The 19,925-nt window shown below is 36.0% G+C and overlaps 1 protein-coding gene and 1 pseudogene across 7 annotated transcripts in view; both read right to left on the bottom strand.

Moving 5' to 3' along the window:
- The window catches only part of TOPAZ1 (testis and ovary specific TOPAZ 1), a 100,997-nt gene that overhangs the window by 55,361 nt on the left and 25,711 nt on the right, over window positions 1–19,925 (bottom strand). For all 7 annotated transcript variants that reach the window (XM_053904138.1, XM_019418535.2, XM_053904139.1 and 4 more), the window contains 5 exons: window positions 15,740–15,804; window positions 11,670–11,806; window positions 10,192–10,277; window positions 9,336–9,461; window positions 7,752–7,815 (listed from right to left, as the gene is read on the bottom strand). In XM_053904138.1, the coding sequence (XP_053760113.1) occupies window positions 7,752–7,815; window positions 9,336–9,461; window positions 10,192–10,277; window positions 11,670–11,806; window positions 15,740–15,804 (478 nt within the window). The remainder of the gene's footprint in view (window positions 1–7,751; window positions 7,816–9,335; window positions 9,462–10,191; window positions 10,278–11,669; window positions 11,807–15,739; window positions 15,805–19,925) is intronic.
- On the bottom strand, window positions 253–6,489 carry LOC109248833 (actin-related protein 2/3 complex subunit 5-like protein; annotated as a pseudogene).

Below are 19,925 nucleotides of genomic sequence, written 5' to 3'. Positions count from 1 at the left end.
ATGATAATTCTCCCTTTTCACCTCCTCCTAGCCCCCCACAACCACCACTCTACTTTCCATCTCTATGATTTTGACTACTCGAACTACGTCACATAAATAGAATCACACAGTATTTGTCTCTTTGTGATGGACTGACTTCACTTAGCATAATGACCTCAAGGTTCATCCATCCATATTGTAGCATGTGTTAGAATTTCCTCTTTTTAAGGAATAATATTCCTTAAATATTAGGAATAGATACTGTATGTTAATGCACAAATTTTTTAAAATTTTCATAAAGTCCAATTTGTTTATTTTTCTTTTGTTGTCTGTGTTTTTGGTGTCATACCTGAGAAATTACTGTGAAACCAATACTGTGGAGCTTTTGCCCTTAAGACTTCCAAGAGCTTTATTTTTGTACATTTTGTACATTAAGGTCTTTGATCCATTTTGAATTAATTTTTGTATATAGTGTTAGGTAAGGGTTTAATTTTATTCTTTTGCATGTTGGATAGCCAGCATTCCCAGCACCATTTGTTGAAAAAAACTATCCTTTCCCCATGAAGTAGTATTGGCACCATTGTCTAAAATCATTTGACCATATCCATGAGGGTTTATGTTTGGGCTTTCTATTCTATTCCATTGGTTTTACGTCTTTATGCCAGTACTACAGTTTTTGACTACTGTAGCTTTGTAGGAAGCTTTCAAGTCAGAAGTTTGATTCCTCAAGTTTTATTCTTTTTCAAGATTGCTCTTCGATATGCGGAGTTTAGGAAACAAAACAGATGAACATAAGGGAAGGGAAAGAAAAATAAGATAAAAACAGAGAGGGAGGTAAACCATAAGAGACTCCTAAATAGAAAGAACAATCTGAGGGTCGCTGGAGGGGAGCTGTGTGGGGTGATGGGCTAAGTAGGTAATGGGTATTAATGAGGGCACTTGTTGGGATGTGCCCTGGGAGCTGTATATAAGTGATGAATCACTGGGTTCTACTCGGGAAACGAATACTACACCAGTAAATCAATACTATGTTAACTAACTTGAATTTAAATAATAAATTTAAAAAAAAACTTGAAAAAAATTGTTTTGGTATTCCTTATAATAGATAGGTTATTCTATTTCTGCAGACAAATGTCATTGGGATTTTGATAGGGACTGCGCTGAATTTTAACAATATTAAGTCTTCCAGTCTGTGAACATGGAATGTGTTTCCACTAGTTTAGGTCTTCTTTAATTTCTTTCAGCAATGCTTTGTAGATTTCATTAGACAAGGCTTTCACTTCCTTGGTTAACTCCTAAATATTTTATTATTTTTGATGCTATTGTAATTGAAATGTTTTTATAGTTTCCTTTTCAGATTGCTCAAAAATGCAACGGATTTTTGCATGTTGATTCTATATCCTACTTTGCTGAATTCATAGTTTAGTTCTTATAGGGGTTTTTTTTTTTTTTTTCGGTGTCAAATTTTTAGGACTTCTACATATAAGATCATATCACTTGCAAGCAGAGATAATTTTACTTCTTCCTTTCCAAAATGGATATATTTCATTTCCTTGCCTTGCCTAATTACTCTGGCTAGACTATGTTGAACAGAAGTGATGAAAGTAGGTATCCTTGACTTTGTTCCTGATCTTAAGGGAAAGAGTTTTCAGTCTTTCACCATTGAGCATGATATTTGCAATAGGTTTTTTATATACAGGTTCCCCTCATTCTCTGTAAGTTTGCTTTATCCACTTTACTTTTATGAAAGTCCTAGCTTAGTGTGCCTACCTTGTTTTATTGTACTTTGCTTTACTGTACTTTGCACAGTGCATTTTTTTTTTACAAATTAAAGATTTGTGGGAACCCTACATCAAGTAAACCTATTGGCACAATTTTTCTGATAGCACTTGCTCATTTCATGTCTGTGTGTCACCTTTTGGTAATTCTTGAAATATTTCAAACTTTTTCATTATTACGTCTGTTGTGGTGACCTGTGATCAGTGTTTAGGACTAACAGAGGGCTTAGATGATCGTTAGAATTTTTTAGCAATAAAGTTTAACTAAGGTTCATATGCACATTGTTTTTTCCTATTACACACTTAACAGACTATAATATATAAATTTTATATTTACCAGGAAACAAAAAATTCACCTATTTTTTCTATATTCATTTTATTGCAGTGGTCTGGAACAGAACTCACATCTCTGAGGTATGCCTGTACCTATTTTCACTAACAGAGAAACCTAAAGAGGATTTTCACTTCTACAAAATGGTAACTGCTTCTCCACTTTATGTCGCTTTGGCTTATGAAAGGTTTCCTAAGAACACTTTACTTTCAGATAGTGGGAGAAACTTATACAGCTTTTACATCAGTCTCCTCTTATTCCCAGTTTTTTGGAGTGTTTTTATCATGAAAGAATGTTGAATTTTACCACATGCTTTTTCTGCATCAATTGAAAGGAGTATGTGGTTTTTCTCTTTCATTCTGTTAATGTGGTGTATTACTTTGATTTTGTATGTTGAACTATCCTTGCAATTCCAAGAAGAAAATCCCACTTGGTCATGGTGTATAATCCTCTGAATGTGCTGCTGACTTTGGTCTGCTAGTATTCTGTTGAGGAATTTTTATCAGTTTCATAAAGGATACTGATTTGTAGTTTTCTTTAGTGTCTTTGCTTTGCTCGCTATCAAAATAATGACTAACTCAACCTCATAGAATGAGTAAGCACGTGTTCCTCCTCTTCAACTTTCTGGGAAAGATTGAGAATAACTGCTATTGGTTCTTTTTTTTTCTTTTTTTCTTAACACTTACTTATTTTGAGAGAGAGAGAGAGAAAGTGCACATGTGGAGAGAGGAGAGGGAGACCGGGGATCCAAAACAGGCTCTGTGCTGAGGGCAGAGAGCTGGATGCACGGCTTGAACCCACAAACCACCAGATCATGACCTGAGCTGAAGTCAGCTGCTTAACTGACTGAGCCACCCAGGCGTCCTGGTATTAGCTCTTTTCTAAATGTTTGGTAAAACTCACAAATGAAGCCATTGGGCGCAGGGATTATGTCAGGAGCCTTCTGATTACTGATTTAATACGCTTACTAGTTATAGGTCTATTTGGATTTTGACATCACTTAGTCTTGGCAGGTTTTGGGTTTCTAGGAATTCATTCATCTAGTTTTGTGTACAATTATTCATAGTATTCTTTTATAATTGTTTTTACTTTCTGTAGAATCATTAATGTCTTTCAGTTTTTATTTTAGTAACTTGAATATTCCTTTTTTCTTAGTCAAGAAAAAGGTTTGTACATTTTGATGGTTTAAGAACCAACTTTCAGTTTCACTGATTTTTTTTCTCATTGTTTCTCTATTCTCTATCCCCTTTATCTCTGCTCTAAGTTTTATCATTTCCTTCCTTCTGCTAGCTTTGGGTTTAGTTTGTTTTTCTTTCTCTAGTTTCTTAAGTTGTAAAGGTAGGTTGTTGATTTAAGATCTTTCTTGTTTCTTAATGTAAGCCTTTAAAGCCTTAAACTTCCTTCTTAGCAGCACGTTCACTGCATCCCATATGTTTTGGTATGTTCTGCTTCATCTTCATTTGTCTCTAAGTTTTTTCTCATTTCTCCTTTGATATACCTGTTCAACTTCCACCATTTTGTGAATTTTCCAGTTTTCCTTCTGTTACTGATTTCTGATTTTATCCTATTGTAGTCACAGAAGACACTTTGTGCAATATGTATCTTTCAAAATCTGTTGAGACTTAATTTGTGGCCTAACATATTGTCTATCCTGGAAAATGTCCTATGTGTTCACAAAAATAATGTGTATGCTATTGTTATTAAGTAGAATATTCTGTATATGTCTGTTAGACCTATTTGGTATATTGTGTCAAGGGCTCTTTTATCAGGTTGCTCAATACATTATTGTGAATTGGATACTGAAATCTCTATTATTGGAAAACTGTCTCTAATTCTGTCAATTTTTGCTTTATAGATTTTGATGGTCTTTAGGTATATAAATGTTTATAACTATTATATCTTCTTACTATATTGAAACTTTTATTACTATATAATGTGTGAACTTAAGGTATACTCAGGTCTTTTCTGAGCCTTTCCCATGCATAGTCACTTTTTAGTTTTCTCCATAAATGGATACAGCAGTTGTTTTTGAATATTCTAGTCTCTAATGGTTCCCGTAAAGGAAAAAAGAGAAAAATGAAAGGGAGGATAAAAAAAAAGGTTGCTAGCTCTTTAAATCCTCTGGAAGTCACTTTAGCAGGAAGGAGAGGGGCTTGCAACAATGGGGAAAATTGCAATAAGAGCTGCCCATCCCTTTGCACCTGTGATTAGAAGCAGCAATCAGCAATCTGAGTGTAGATCCCTGATAATCTGGGGGACAGCATCTCTATTCCCCACCCTGGCTCTCACAAGCTGTGTGCAAACTGCTCCAGGAAGTCATGTGCAGCTGCCCATTAAATGGCTCTGATGAGGCAATGGCAGTTGTTACTGTGCTAAGAGCTGAAATTGACTGAAATTAACCCCAATTTATCCCTCAAGTCTTCTCATAGAAGTTGCAAACCTTCAATAGACTCTGGAGTTCTAAAACAGTTGTACCAGATTCTGCCAGTGCAGTTGTTATCTAGGTGGGAAGACAGATACATACACACACACACACATCAAAGAAAGACAATGGCAGTGTTCTATAATAAAGGAGCATAAAGAGAACAACTAAATGTAATGACTGATCCTGATCTGGAGGGGAAAATGATATAAGCACATTATGGGTTAACTGACAGAATTTGAATACAAATGTAGATTAGACAAAAGTATTGTACCCAATGTTAAATTTACTGAGTTGATAAATGTGCCATGGTTACATAAGAGGATATCCTGTTTTTAGGAAATATACACTGAAGTATTTAGGAGTAAAAAGCCATGATGCATGTAACCTACTTTTGGATGATTCAGGGAAAAAAATGTTGTGTGTGCATGTATACCACACACATGCACACACATGCATACAAGGAGAGAAGGAGAGGGGGATAGAGAGAATGAGTGCAAACATTAAAGTAAGGATATGTGGGTATTCTTTGTATTATTTTAAGTTTTGCAACTTCCTGGAAATTTGAAATTATTTCTAAGTAAAACATTCAAAAATCGCTTCCAGAAAGAGAATTTTATGTCTAAAATCAAATATAAAATATATAAAAGAGGACCTATGGATAAATAGGGGATGAGGAGTCCTACCCACTCAGTAACTTCCCCTGTGTACCAATGTAGGTTCTCTGTAGAGCCTGAACAGTTAGACCTACACCTTATACCTGTGGTATTCGTTTCTCTTTCTAAAATGGTATCTAGTTATCCTAACATCATTCATTAAATGAGTCTTCCCTTACCAAACTCTCTGGTCTTTCTAAATATTAAAATTCTTTATATGTAATATTGGTTCTATTCTGAGCTATCTATTCTGTTCCACTGATCTAAGTTTCTGTTTTCACACCAAACATAATTTCCACAGGTTCTTACCAACTTTCATTCATTATAGGTCTTTATTTTTGTTCTCTGTATTTGTTGATTTTTATTTATTTGTTAATTATTATTATCTTTTTTACATTCTAATAAGCCAAGAGCTTTATTGATGCAGTAGGCACTTTACAATGAACCCAAGAGAGCCCCATCTTCCCAGGGATGTCTGTACAAATCTGGAAGTTTTACTACTTCAGAAAAACAAGGCTCTGCCTTTTACCACAGCCCTTGGATCTGTACCTGCTCAGATAGTCCCTCTTCCATTTTAAATAGGCAGAGCACACATGTACACCTGGCCAAGATGCGCCAGCCACTCCAGCAGGCAGTTACAACATCAGTTCTGTGTTACTTGTGGACAAAGGCATAGACTATCAGATCCTACAAAGGATTTAAGAAACAGACGATTTCTCCCTCCACCTTGAAAATAAAATACACTTCAGCGGATGCATGTCCTGAAATAGTTTAGCTGGGAATTCCTAGGAAGATGGTCCAGTGTCAATCCCTTCTTCATCAGCCTGTGCATCCAAAATTCTTCTCAAGATAAGAGGAGTCCCTTTTTTTTTCTTTTTAAAGTCTTTCTTGCTGTGAGAACTCATAATGGAGCCTAGTCCTCCTACTGCTAATGCCTTTTCATGCCATTGGGGTAACACTGCGCTGCTGTTTTCTGTGGGCTTCTCAAACCCTTTATAAATGTACTTCATTGGCAAGTCAATGCCATTTCTGTCCAGTGAGTGCACAGCCTGCTCAATTGCTCTGCTCTTAAAATCTGTAAGTACTTTCAGCACCATGCTCTGGGACCGTTCCTTCACGGCCTGATTCTTGGTGTTGATGGGACAGTTCTGCAAGCAAGGCTGCACGGAATGCTCGAAGCACGCCCCCTTGCTGCAGAAGGCCATCCGCCTCACCAGGGTCCGGGCATGGTCTGGCCACCGCTGCCTCCTCCTGCTTGCCCAGGAATCTGTTCTCATCAAACTTGTCGATGTCCACCCAATGGAAGTTCTGGGCTGTGGCAGGGAGTCAGAGCCTGCTCAGCCGGCTCGGCTCTGGGTCCTGCCCCGGCTCTACACCACTTGGCACTGGCTCAGGGGCAAGAAGCGGCTGCCAGGGGCCTCCTCCACCTCCTCCGTGCACAGACGCCGCCACCCATCCCTGTATTTGTTGTTTTAAAACTAAATTCAAATATATTTCTCCTGATACACTAGATGTTTACATAATCAGAATTACAATTTTGGGAGTTTTCCTGGTTTTGTTTTTTTTTTTCATGTCATCCACTTTTCTTCCACATCTCATGCTATGGAATTATTTCTGGAATATACATGTTCATTGACATCTAATCATGCAGCTTCTCCCATCAATGCCTTGGTGATGGGTACATTCTCTATATAGGCTCCTATTACTTCTCCCTTGCCTACTTCCTCCTTACTGTAAGAGTAAGTTCAGTCATAGCAGTTCCCTCAGACGCTTCCTTTAATCCTTGGGGAGATGATGTCACTCAGCAAAACAAATAATAAACTTGTCAGAAATTTTGTTTTTAACCAAATGAGATTTCAAGCTGATGAATATGCAGCTAACATGCTCTATTACCACGATACTATGTGGCTTGGGTGGCTGTGTCAGCGTGACAAATATAAATAAGCTTGGTCCCTTCCTCTTGACACTCAAGGTGTAGTAGGGGGAGACGGTGACAGAGAATGGGATGAGGCAGTAGAGTCAGATAACGGCTGACAGAGGAGGTAATCCTATTTCCTATGACTAAAACTTGCGAGATAAATAGGTCTTTGCTGTGGGGAAAGGGGATGAAAGAAAGGCATCCCAGATAGACAGCAGGGACAGCAGTGGCTCTGATATTATACCACAGCCTGTCCTGCTTAGGGAACTGAACAGAACTCAGTATGGATGGTGCATCGGCCTCAAGGGGTAAGTGTTAAAAGAGAAGGATAAAGACGTAGGGAAGATCTAGTTTCTGAAACATCCCTTCAGAAAGATTTTAAGCCAATTATCTATGTTATATTTTTGTCTTACACACATACATAAAATTTCTATCTATATCATGCAATTTGGTTTTAGAAAATGATAGTGCTAGGTGGATTATAGTTTTTTAGTAACCAAAATGCCAAACTTATTTTTAATCATTTATAACACCAATAGAGCCACTCTAAGGCATTCAGTTTTCATACTTACAAGTATTGAATTTACTTTCAAACTGTAAGATACAATTGCACATTGCTTGAAATACTCACATTCTTGAATTTATAGTAATCATCCCTGTCTCATACCTGCACGTTGTAGCAAACACAGCTCGTTGATGCTTATATATTTCTTAAACACATCCATACAAACCTACAAGTAATGAAAAATATAACGTTACCTTTTTATATTTCATAAAGAAGACAAAATTTCAATCCTATCTTTCTGCTTATTCTCAAAGTGAACTTAAAGCAATGGAATAAAAAAACTGATGTTGGTTAACTCACAGATTTGAAATGTATACTGAATTCACTATAAAAACTTAATTTTACAGATGTTCTGACAAAGAAATAGTCAAGGAAATAGCAAGATTAGCAAGCAATTGGGGAGGGAAGGAAATTCCTGAATATTCAAAATTAAAAAAAAACTTATTTAGGTCATTTAAAAAATAGCCATTTACTGACTCAAGGATAAACACATTGACCAATGGATTAGAACAAAGAGCCTAGAAACAGACCCACTCATATATAATTAGCTGATTTATGACACAGTGACCCTGAAGTGCAACAGGGGAAAAGGATGGTTTTTTTAAGTAAATGGTGTTGGCTTACAAAGGGATCCTCATGCAGAAAAAATATTTATCTTGACCTTGTTTTCACATGAAAACCAAAAATCAATTCCAGGTGGCTTTGTGTTCTAAATGCCAAGATAAAACAACAGACCTTTTAAAGGAAAAAATATAAGAGAACATCTTCATGATCTTGGCAAAGATTTCTCCAACAGGATGCAAAAAGTTAACACCGTAAAAAGATCGACAGAATCGGACTACGTAGAAATTAAGTTGTTCTGTGTACCAAAAGACACCTTAAGAGGGTGAAAAGGCAACCTTTACAGTAGTAAAAGTTATTTGCTATACACATACTCAATAAAGAACTTATACCCAGAATATATAAAGAATTCTTAAGGTATATAAGAAAAAGACAATCCCATAGAATACAGGCAAAATATTTAGAGATTTCCAAAAAGAGTGTATCCAAGTGTCCAATAATGATTTTGAAAGATGCTCAGCTTCGTAAGTCATCAAGGAAGACATCACTCCCCACTCACTAGAATGGCTAAAATTAAAATACCAAGAGCTGGTAACGCTATGAAGCAAGCTGAACTCTCAGACATTGCTGGTGAAAAAGTGTAATTGGGCAGACCACCTTGGAAATCTGTTTGGTACTATCAACTAACGTTGAATATATGCAGATCCTATGACTCAGCAATTCCAGTTTTAAGTATAACCCATCAGAAAGTACACATATGTTCACCAAAAGACACACAAAAGAACACTGATAACATCACTACTGTAATTCCCAAATTCAGAAATCCAATGAATCAAAAGTAATATTTATCAATAAAATAAATTTTGATATACTCACAAAATGGAATATTCAATATTACAATGAGAAAGACATGTTTATAATTAAATAAAAAAATATAGATGAATCTCAAAAATATTGAGCAAAAAGAAGCCGGAAACAAAAGAATACAGATTGTATGATTTATTTAAAGCACAAAACCAGACAAAGCTCATCTATGCTATTAGGGGTTAATGAAAATCTGACTTAAAACATATAACTGAGATAATCTGAAAACAATCTCTACTTCAAGAACTTTACATATTTTACCTTTTCATCCCCTTGCTCAGGCACATGAGCAAACTTGCATTGTGATCGCTCACAGCCACGTAATGTATTAAAATGAAATTTGCAGTATCTATGGGGTAGCATCAACCCTAGGGGCTTCTGGAACACCTAGAAAATTAAATAAATTTTCTTTCTGTGTTAATTGTAAAAAAATACCATAATCAGGTAAGAAAGCATTTGAAGGAACCAGAAATTATACCCAAAACTGCACCAAGACAAATTGCTTGCTGACTTGATAAAAAAATAAAACTCCCAACTTAATTTATATTTTCAAAAATGATGAAAAAAACCAACTCAAAGTGGTTTGTCTGACTTTTTGCAATATTTTGAAAATACTCCATCAAAGTTACTACTGTTTTACTTTACATGTTTTTAAAAGTTTTACATCCCCTCCCTTTCTCACATACTTGCCCTGTTTGCTTTTACAAAAAGTTAGTCCTATTTACAATATGTACCATATTTCAGATGCATTTATTTAGAACTCAGATTTTTCTTAGCTTTTCTGATTAACAGAAAGAGAAATGACAGATTCAAAATATATACAACAAACTTTTCCTATAAACAGCTTTAAATCACTAGTTTTCTCTTCTATCACCAGGAACTATCCATCCTGTATTTTCTGTTTTGGATATCCCCTCTCCACCCCGCCTGCCCAGCCTTCTGCTTTCAACTTCTTACATTATATGTGAATATCCTCTGAGTTACTACTCATTTTCTGCTTCTCATCACCAAGTGTCATTCAAACTCTGTAAACGTCCAGAAGTGCTTAACAAATGATAGGGAAATACAACCAAAATATGTGCTTTGTAAGGTTTTTTTTTTTAAATGGGGGACTTACCCCTACATTTTTTTCCCTCTTAAATATTTCACAAGTTTCAGGATTCTGCAGCTTTAAGAGAGAATGTTTTCCTGGAAATCTGAAATCTAGAAATGATTAAGAATCACATCAAATACCAATATGTTATAGCTTCTTCCCTTCATAACAATGAACAGATGACTACTACTATCTGTTTAAAGTTTCACTTTGGACTACTCATACTCAGTTCACAGACTATGCTGCCATGTGTATTCCTGTGAAATTATTTACATCTTTGGTGCTCCTTAAGTATTTCTAGGCCTAACTGTAAAATTTTAAACTCATTTTAAGCTGAAGATACTTTCTTAAAAGCCTTAAAACAGCAGCACTGAACACTGCACTCAAATGACAGTCTCCATGTTAAACAAATATGATAGACAATTAAAATCTCTAAGTAAATTAGTGACAAACCTAAGTGTTATGAAATGAGCCTCACAAATTCATATGCCCTAAACCTCAGTGTGACTTTATTTGAAGATAGGGTCTTTTACAGAACTAATTAAGGTTAAATGGGGTCATAAGGAAGAGACCCTGAGCTGATGGAATTAATGCTCTTATAAGAGACAGCAGAGAGCTTGCTCTCTCTCCATGCACATGCACCAAGGAAAAGCCATGTGAGGACTTAGCAAGAAGGCAGCCATCTGTAAGCCAGGAAGAGAGCTAGAAACTAGACCCTGCCAGAACCCTGATCTTAAGACTTCTAGCCTCCAGAACCGTGTGAAATAAATTTCTGTGGTTTAGGCCATCTAGTCTGTGGTATTTTATTATGGCTGCCTGAGCTGACTAATATACCAGGCACCCTATTCCTTAATGTTGGTCCTTTAAAATGAGAATTAGGACATCTGGAAATGTTTTTTTCTAAAGATATTTTATTTTTTTATTTTAAATAATTTCATTTTTCAGTTGGCAGCATTCAGACAGAATTTGGAAAAAGCTGAAGTTTCTGCTGCATAGTTTTGCTGTAGTTTCCATTATAAAATCTGTTAAGGCTTTTTAAGATAAAACACACAATCATCTGGACATGCTGCAGTCCTACAAGACACCAGGAAGCACAAAGTCAACGACAGGAAGGGACAATTAGGTGTGAGCTACACAAAGAAAATTTATTGTTTCCAAATTCATTCCTCAATCTAGCTTATTTTGTTCAAAAGCTTTATGGATTTTCAAAAAAACTAACACAAATTTTAAAATACATTATAATTCTAAAATATTCAACTAAAATATGAATATTTTAGGTATAACCTATAATTTATTTGCACTACAACTATCACGTAAGTACAGATATTTAAGAAATTGTTCCATCAAAAGTATTTACAAGTAAAGGTATACAAACTTCCTAATTTTAACATATCCTAGGCTGGTTTTGATTTTTTTAACCTTTTTTGTTTTTGGTGAAAAAAATCTCCCACATAATTTCTATACTATCAAAAGGCAACATAATTATATTAAGAAAATAGTACCATTCATCCAGGGCTTCAGTAATATGTCTTCTTGATGAGCACTTAGATTCAAAGGTGGCACTGATAAGCACAGAGGTTTGGGGGCCAATGTTGATAACTGACATTCACCAACCATCTCTGAATTTTTAGGATCTTTGCTGTATGAGCAGAAAAAAACAAAATCAGAATTTAAATTTATTCTAAAACCTTTAAAGTAATGAGAATCGAGTGGAAACACAACCTAACACTATGTATATACTATATACCATGCTGTATAGTGTTACCGTACTATGATTCTTCATTATTTTCAGTAAGCGTTCCTGCCTTCTTACATAGAAAACCAATGCTTGTTAAATGGCCAGGGTAGAGGCAGGAGTAAGGTGGTTGGGTTAAAACTAGAGCAGAATACTTTTAAAAAAAATTTAAAAAAAAATTTTTTTTAACGTTTATTTATTTCTGAGACAGAGAGAGAGCATGAACTGGGGAGAGTCAGAGAGAGGGAGACACAGAATCCGAAACAGGCTCCAGGCTCTGAGCTGTCAGCACAGAGCCCGACGTGGGGCTTGAACTCACTGACCGCGAGATCATGACCTGAGCCGAAGTCGGCTGCCCAACCGACTGAGCCACCCAGGCGCCCCAAAAAAACTTTTTTTAAAAATCTTTATTCACTTTTGAGAGACAGAGCATGAGTGGGAGAGGGGCAGAGAGAGAGGGGCAGACACAGAATCCGAAGCAGGCTCCAGGCTCTGAGCAGTCAGCACAGAGCCCGACACAGGGCTCGAACCCATGAACCATGAGATCATGACCTGAGCCGAAGTTGGACGCTCAACTGACCAAGCCACCCAGCTGTCCTGAGCAGAATACTTTTGATCATGCCAGACAAAATGTCCAAGGAGGCACTGAGCTGGCATTCTAACAGAAAAGATTATCCAATTATTCTATTGATAGTATAGTGAAAAAAGAATGAGTTATAAATTAATTCTTTGGGATAAGTATATTTAATAAATTTATACATGTACTTGAGAGCTTCCTTTGGGAAGAAGGTATAAAAAATTTACTGTCCTTGGTTGCTGATTTAAACAGTTTCAACTAGGGGCACCTGGGTGGCTCAGTCGGTTAAGCATCTGACTTTGGCTCAGGTGATGATCTCACAGTTTGTGAGTTTGAGCCCTGTGCTGGGCTCTGGGCTGATAGCACAGAGCCTGGAACCCTCTTGGAGTTCTGTGTCTCCCTCTCTCTCTGCCCCTCCCCTGTTTACTCTCTCTCTCAAATATAAATAAACGTTAAAAAAATAAACAAAAATAAACAGTTTCAACTCTATTTTAATATGTGAGATCCTATATAACCAATTTTAGAAAAACTTAAAAAGAGTTTGCTGGACAAAGCAGGAAAGAATATCCAATGGAATGAAGACAGTCTCTTCAGCAAGTGGTGCTGGGAAAACTGGACAGTGACATGCAGAAGAATGAACCTGGACCACTTTCTTACACCAGACACAAAAATAAACTCAAAATGGATGAAAGACCTCAATGTAAGACAGGAAGCCATCAAAATCCTAGAGGAGAAAGCAGGCAAAAACCTCTTTGATCTTGGCTGCAGCAACTTCTTACTCAACATGTCTCCGGAGTCAAGGGAAACAAAAGCAAAAATGAACTACTGGGACCTCATCAAAATAAAAAGCTTCTGTACAGTGAAGGAAACAATCACCAAAACTAAAAGTCAACCGACAGAATGGGAGAAGATATTTCCAAATGACATATCAGATAAAGGGCTAGTATCCAAAATCTATAAAGAACTTATCAAACTCAACACCCCCCCCCCAAAAAAAATCCAGTGAAGAAATGGGCAAAAGACTTGAACAGACACTTCTCCAAAGAAGACATCCAGATGCCCAACCGACACGTGAAAAAATGTTCAACATCACTCATCATCAGGGAAATACAAATCAAAACCACAATGAGATACCACCTCACACCTGTCAGAATGGCTAACATTAACAACTCAGGCAACAACAGATGTTGGCGAGGATGCGGAGAAAAAGGATCTCTTTTACACTGTTGGTGGCAATGCAAGCTGGTGCAGCCACTCCGGAAAACAGTATGGAGGTTCCTCAAAAAAACTAAAAATAGAACTACCCTACGACTCAGCAATTGCACTACTAGGCATTTATCCACAGGATATAGGTGTGCTGTTTCGAAGGGACACATGCACCCCCATGTTTATAGCCACACTATCAACAATAGCCAAAGTACGGAAAGAGCCCAAATGTCCATCGATGGATGAACAGATAAAGAAGATGTGGTATATGTATACAATGGAGTGTTACTTGGCAATCAAAAAGAATGAAATCTTGCCATTTGCAACTACGTGGATGGAACTGGGGAGTATTATGCTAAGTGAAATTAGTTAGTCAGAGAAAGACAAAAATCATATGACTTCACTCATATGAGGACTTTAAGAGACAAAACCGATGAACATAAGGGAAGGGAAACAAAAATAATATAAAAACAGGGAGGGGGACAAAACAGAAGAGACTCATAAATATGGAGAACAAACTGAGGGTTACTAGAGGGGTTGTGGGAGGGGGGATGGGCTAAATGGGTAAGGGGCACTAAGGAATCTACCTGAAATCATTGTTGCACTATATGCTAACTAATTTGGTTGTAAATTTTTAAAAATAAAAAATTAAATTAAATTAAAATAAAATTAAAATCTCCCCCCCCCCAAAAAAAAAGTTTTCTGGAGTTTCACTTACCTAGAAAAAGAAATAAGCAAGGGGGAGAGGAGGAAGTATCTCAAAGCTGACTAACAGACAACTAATAGATAAGGAAATCAGTTTTTTGGAGAAAGATCTCTCAGCTAATATATTTTATCTTAAAAACAATTCTAACAAGCTTTTTCAGCTGGGGTTCCCTGGACCAATGGAGAGTAAAAATAGAAAAGGGTCCCACACTTACAACAGTTGAAACTTACTAGCATTGACGGGGCTTAAAAATTACACAGAAAATAAAGATACTTCTCTTTCCAACTTGGGACATAATTAATATGTGCATTCAATAATAACCTCCCTCAAAACAAAAGCAATAACATACAATAAACAAATAAGAATTATGGAATTTTACAGATGGAAGAGATGATCTAGTAAAACTTTTTGTTTTTGATTGGATGACTGAATCCAAGGGTAATGTAGTGACTTCAATGTCAACATTCCTGGTCATTATGGTAGATCCAAAATCATGATAAAACTCTGCAGGCTGCAATGACACTATTTAGTTTGTAAGCAAAATGCTTTCAATAGAATAAAAAAGTTAAATTGTCATTTTTTCCTTTAAAAATTTTCAAATGGTCATGAATCGTACTGGGTTTCTGTGCCAATCTAATTCTTACCTAGCTTTCCCTTAATACAATGGTTCTCAAACTCGAGCACCTCTTAGGACTAGCTAAGGGGCGCTGTTGAAACACAGACTGATGGGCTCCATCTCCAGCGTTTCTGATTTAGCAAATCAGGGATGGGACCAAATAATTTGCATTTCTGACTCATTCCCAGATGCTGCTGCCACTACAAGAATCACACTTTGAAAACTATGTCTTAACATAAAAAGACTTGAACACATTTGTCACCTGATTTGAGTGTACCTTGCCTCAACAGCAAAATGGGAGTGCAGGATGGTCAGGTGATCTCCAAGGTATCCTCCAACTCTAAGTTTTGTATTTGCATATATTCTAGTGAGTGTACTGTAACTTGCAGTACTCATGACCACAACCATGTCAGATACCTGCAAACTGCAATATTCATCTGATTTCAGCTGCTTTTGCCTTCACAAATGTCATGTACACATTCTTTTTTCTTTTATCACTACTCTTTACTCCTTCCTTGAAAAATATTTTAATGGCTCAAAAATCTTTGTGACAGCTTTAAGGTAACTTACAGTATTGCTGACATCTGTGTGTACCTGATACACCAATTTAATAATACCCCTATATGGCTTACGGCATAGTGGCCCAAGTACATAAAGCAGAGAATGAAAAACACACTCAAAATACAAATTATTTGACTATTTTAAAGTTACATAATTAAAAATGTTACAGACCTTTTGCAAACTTCAAAAATATTTTCTTTTTCTTCTTTAATAGTCACCTCTTCTGAAAATCTATGCTATAAGGAGATTATGGTTAAAAAGTACAAGTGAGTATCTCTGTATTCCATATTAAGCTGAGGCTTACCAGACATACTAGAATTTATTAGATGTTAATTAAACCACCACCTGATGGCCAACCAAAAACACAACTCTGTATTATTTAAAATAATAAATATTGACTTAAAAATTCCACTGTTGCTTAAAAAAAAAACTAATAGAAATAATATATTTTCTCAGCTTTTGACATCACTTTTAATTATACAGGCTGTCATTTAAAGTTATTAGGAACAATTAAAGTTACATTTGTTTTCTTTCAGACAAAAAGCTTCAAATGATTTTTATTTTCAGATGGTATTTATGAACATAAATTTATTTTTCTCATTAGAAGTATCTATATGGGGTGCCTGGGTGGCTCAGTCGGTTAAGCATCAGACTTCAGCTCAGGTCATGATCTCGTGGTTCATGAGTTCAAGCCCTGTGTCAGGCTGTGTGCTGACAATTTGGAGCCTGGAGCCTGCTTTCAATTCTCTGTCTCCCCCTCTCTCTCTTCCCCGCTGCTCGCACTCTGTCTCTCTTAAAAATAAATTTTTAAAAAATTTAAAAAGGAAGTATTTGTATGTATTTTATATATCACTATACTTAAAACATTTCACATTAGTGTTCTGGAATTGTGACTTTCCAATTATAAGAAAGTTCTAAATGCTTAAACTTTTGAAAAAACAGGCAAGCACCAAGAAAACAAACCTCCAAATCACCTATCATTTGAGCAGTGATAACCATTTAATATCTTACTTTATATCTTTCAAGTCTTTTTAATTTTAAAAAATTATTTTTTGGGGCGCCTGGGTGGTGCAGTCGGTTAAGCGTCCGACTTCAGCCAGGTCACGATCTCGCGGTCCGTGAGTTCGAGCCCCGCGTCAGGCTCTGGGCTGATGGCTCGGAGCCTGGAGCCAGTTTCTGATTCTGTGTCTCCCTCTCTCTCTGCCCCTCCCCCGTTCATGCTCTGTCTCTCTCTGTCCCAAAAATAAATAAAAAACGTTGAAAAAAAAATTTTAAAAAAAAATTATTTTTTAATTATTAAACATTTTTCCAGTCTTATTGAGAATTAATTGATACATATTATGGTGTAAGTTTAAAGCATACAGCATGATGGTTGGGTTTATATATATTGTCAGATCATTACAACTGGTTCAGCTAACATCCATCTTTTCACAGAGATACAACAAAAAGAAGAAAACAAGAAAAAAATTTTCTCCTTGTGATGAGAACTCTGAAAATGCACTCTCTTAGCAACTACTCTTTTTTAAAGTACATAATCACACATTACATAATGATACGCACTGCATATACTACTGTTACGAAGAAAATTAGAAAAATCAAGTGAGAAACATAAAACATCAACAAATACAAAAATATACTATGTTCCTGAATGAGATTAAAAAAAATTTTTTTTAAGTGTTTATTTATTTTTGACAGAGAGACAGAGAGAGTGCGAGCTCAGGAGGGCAGAGAGGGAGACACAGAATCCGAAGCAGGCTCCAGGATCTGAGCTGTCAGCAGAGCCTGATGCAGGGCTCAAACCCACCAGCAGTGAGATCATGACCAGAGCTGAAGTCCGACACTCAACCAACTGAGCCACCCAGGGGCCCCCTGAATGAGATTATTAAATGTAAAGATGTTAGTTCTCCCTAAATTAATTCATACACTTTAAAAACTACTTTACATGTGAGTTTAAAGAACTCTTAGGAAAATATAAGAACAGCCAAAAAATATTTTAGATTTATAATACATTTCAGAATCTTTTAAAGTAAGCGTTCCTTGTTTTATTTTTATTTTGCTTGCCATTTTTATTTTTCAAATAACTGACAATATGGTATCAGTAAAAGGACCTGGGCAATCAATGAAACAAAAGAGAAGGAATAGTTCCATACATAAAAATTTGAAAAATTTAAAGATAGCATTTGAAATTTGTGAAAAAATGATTCAATAAATGGAAGTAGAACAACAGTCTAGCTAACTGGATAGAAAATAAGTTTGGTAGCAACTCACCATATGTCAAAATACTTTTTAGGTTCATTAAAGATTTAAATACAAAAAATATCAGAAATAGCAAAAACAAAATAGAGATAAATTATAATTTGGAGGGTGGAGAAAGACTAAGCATGATACCAGAAGCAGAAACCATAAATTATGATACCAACAGGTGTGAATATAAATATGTTAGATATTTTCTTATGCTGGAGAATACAAAGCACACAAAAGCCATTTGTCAAAAAAAATTTTTTAAAGGTTACATTGTTTCTACCTTCTTTCTCCTAAGATAAATGTTAGATTCAGATAGATAAAAAATTCAAACATAATAAAAAACAACAGAAAAAAGCACCAGGAGGAAATACAGAAGAAAAATTTTAAATCTTGAAATGGGGAAGAGCTTCATTAGAATACCCAGTGCTCATCACAAGAAGTGCCCTCCTTAATACCCATCACTCATTTAGCCCATTCCCCTGCCCACCTCCCCTCGTAACCCTCAGTTTGTTCTCTACAGCTAAAGTCTGTTTTATGGTTTGCCTTTCTCTCTTTTCCCTCCTCCCCCCACCCAGGTTCATTTGTTTTGTTTCTTAACTTCCACATGAGTGAAATCATATGGTATTTGTCCTTCTATGATGGACTTATTTTGTTTAGCCTAATACTCTAGAGCTCCATCCATGTCATTTCAAATGGTAAGATTTCATTCTTTTTATGGCTGAGTAATATTCCATTGTACATATACACAACTTCCTTATCCATTCATCAGTCAATGGACATTTGGGTTCTTCCTATAATTTGGGTATTGCTGATAATGCTGCTATAAACACTGGAGTGCATGTATCCCTTCAAATCAGTATTTTTGTACCCTCTGGGTAAATACCTAGCAGTAAAATTGCTGGATCATAGTGTAGTTCTATTTTTAACGTTTTGAGGAACCTTCACATCGGTTTCCAGAGTGGCTGCACCAGTTTGCATTTCCACCAACAGCGTAAGAGGGTTCCCCTTTCTCTGAATCCTCGCCAACATCTGCTGTTTCTTGAGTTGTTAATTTTAGCCATTCTGACAGGTGTGAAGTGATATCTCATTTGTATTTCCCTGATGATGAGTGATGTAAGAATATATTTAATACATGAAAAGTTCCTACAACTAAAAAAATCAAAATCTCAGAAGAAAAATGGGCAAAGAACATAAAAAGGAAGTTCATAAAAAATGTAAATGGCCTTTAAATATACTAAAAGATGCTTAACTAGTCTCATAAGAGGAAAGCAAATTAAAACTAAAAGTCATTTGTAAAAATAGACAGATGGGACAAAATTTTAATACTGAGTTGGTTAGTGTGTGGGGAGAAAACTGGCATTCTTACCCAATGTTGCTGAATGTATAAATCACAGTCATCTTTATGTAGGCCGATCTGACAATTCTACTTCTAAGAATTAATCCAAAAATGCTTGCACATATACAAAATGCCTTATGTTCAAGGGTACATAATGCAGCAATATTTAAATTGCAAAAAATGGGAACAAAGCAACTGTCCACCAACAGTGGAAGTTGTTGAATAGAGTATATCCATACAGTGGATAATTATACAATTAGAAAAACAGGGCATAATTACATACGTTGAAAAGAAACAATCTCCATTATATATTTAGTTTAAAAAGCAAGATAAAGAATGGTATGCTACTGTTTGTATAAAATTAAAAACAATAAACAATACATCCACTTTGAGAAATGGCAGAGTATGTCTTACTGGGATAATCCTCTTGCAGTTAACAATTCTAAACCCTAGATAAAATGTAAAAAAAATCACTGGAAAGATATGAAAAGCAGGCAGAATCTGGAGCGAAGTCTACACTTGGAAAGAAGGAATAGTACTGACCAGCTCTTTTGCTTTCATGGTTTTATTCCTGAAGGTAGGCCCTAGTTGGAATCACCTGGGAAGGCCAAGAACTTGCCTTGCTGAAACAATGAACTGGAAGGCTAAATTTAGGACATAGTCAGAAACTGGGAAATAAGGATGAGAATCCAGGAAAGGAGAGAACCTAAGACAGGAAACCCTGAAATCTGGTTATACACTTGGTGCAAATCTCTCGCTGATCCTTGAACTGTATCT

This window comes from Panthera pardus, unplaced genomic scaffold, assembly GCF_024362965.1.
Source record: "Panthera pardus isolate Hobbes unplaced genomic scaffold, ASM2436296v1 HiC_scaffold_16, whole genome shotgun sequence".
Taxonomy (NCBI): domain Eukaryota; kingdom Metazoa; phylum Chordata; class Mammalia; order Carnivora; family Felidae; genus Panthera; species Panthera pardus.
This window is presented reverse-complemented; position numbering and strand designations above follow the sequence as displayed.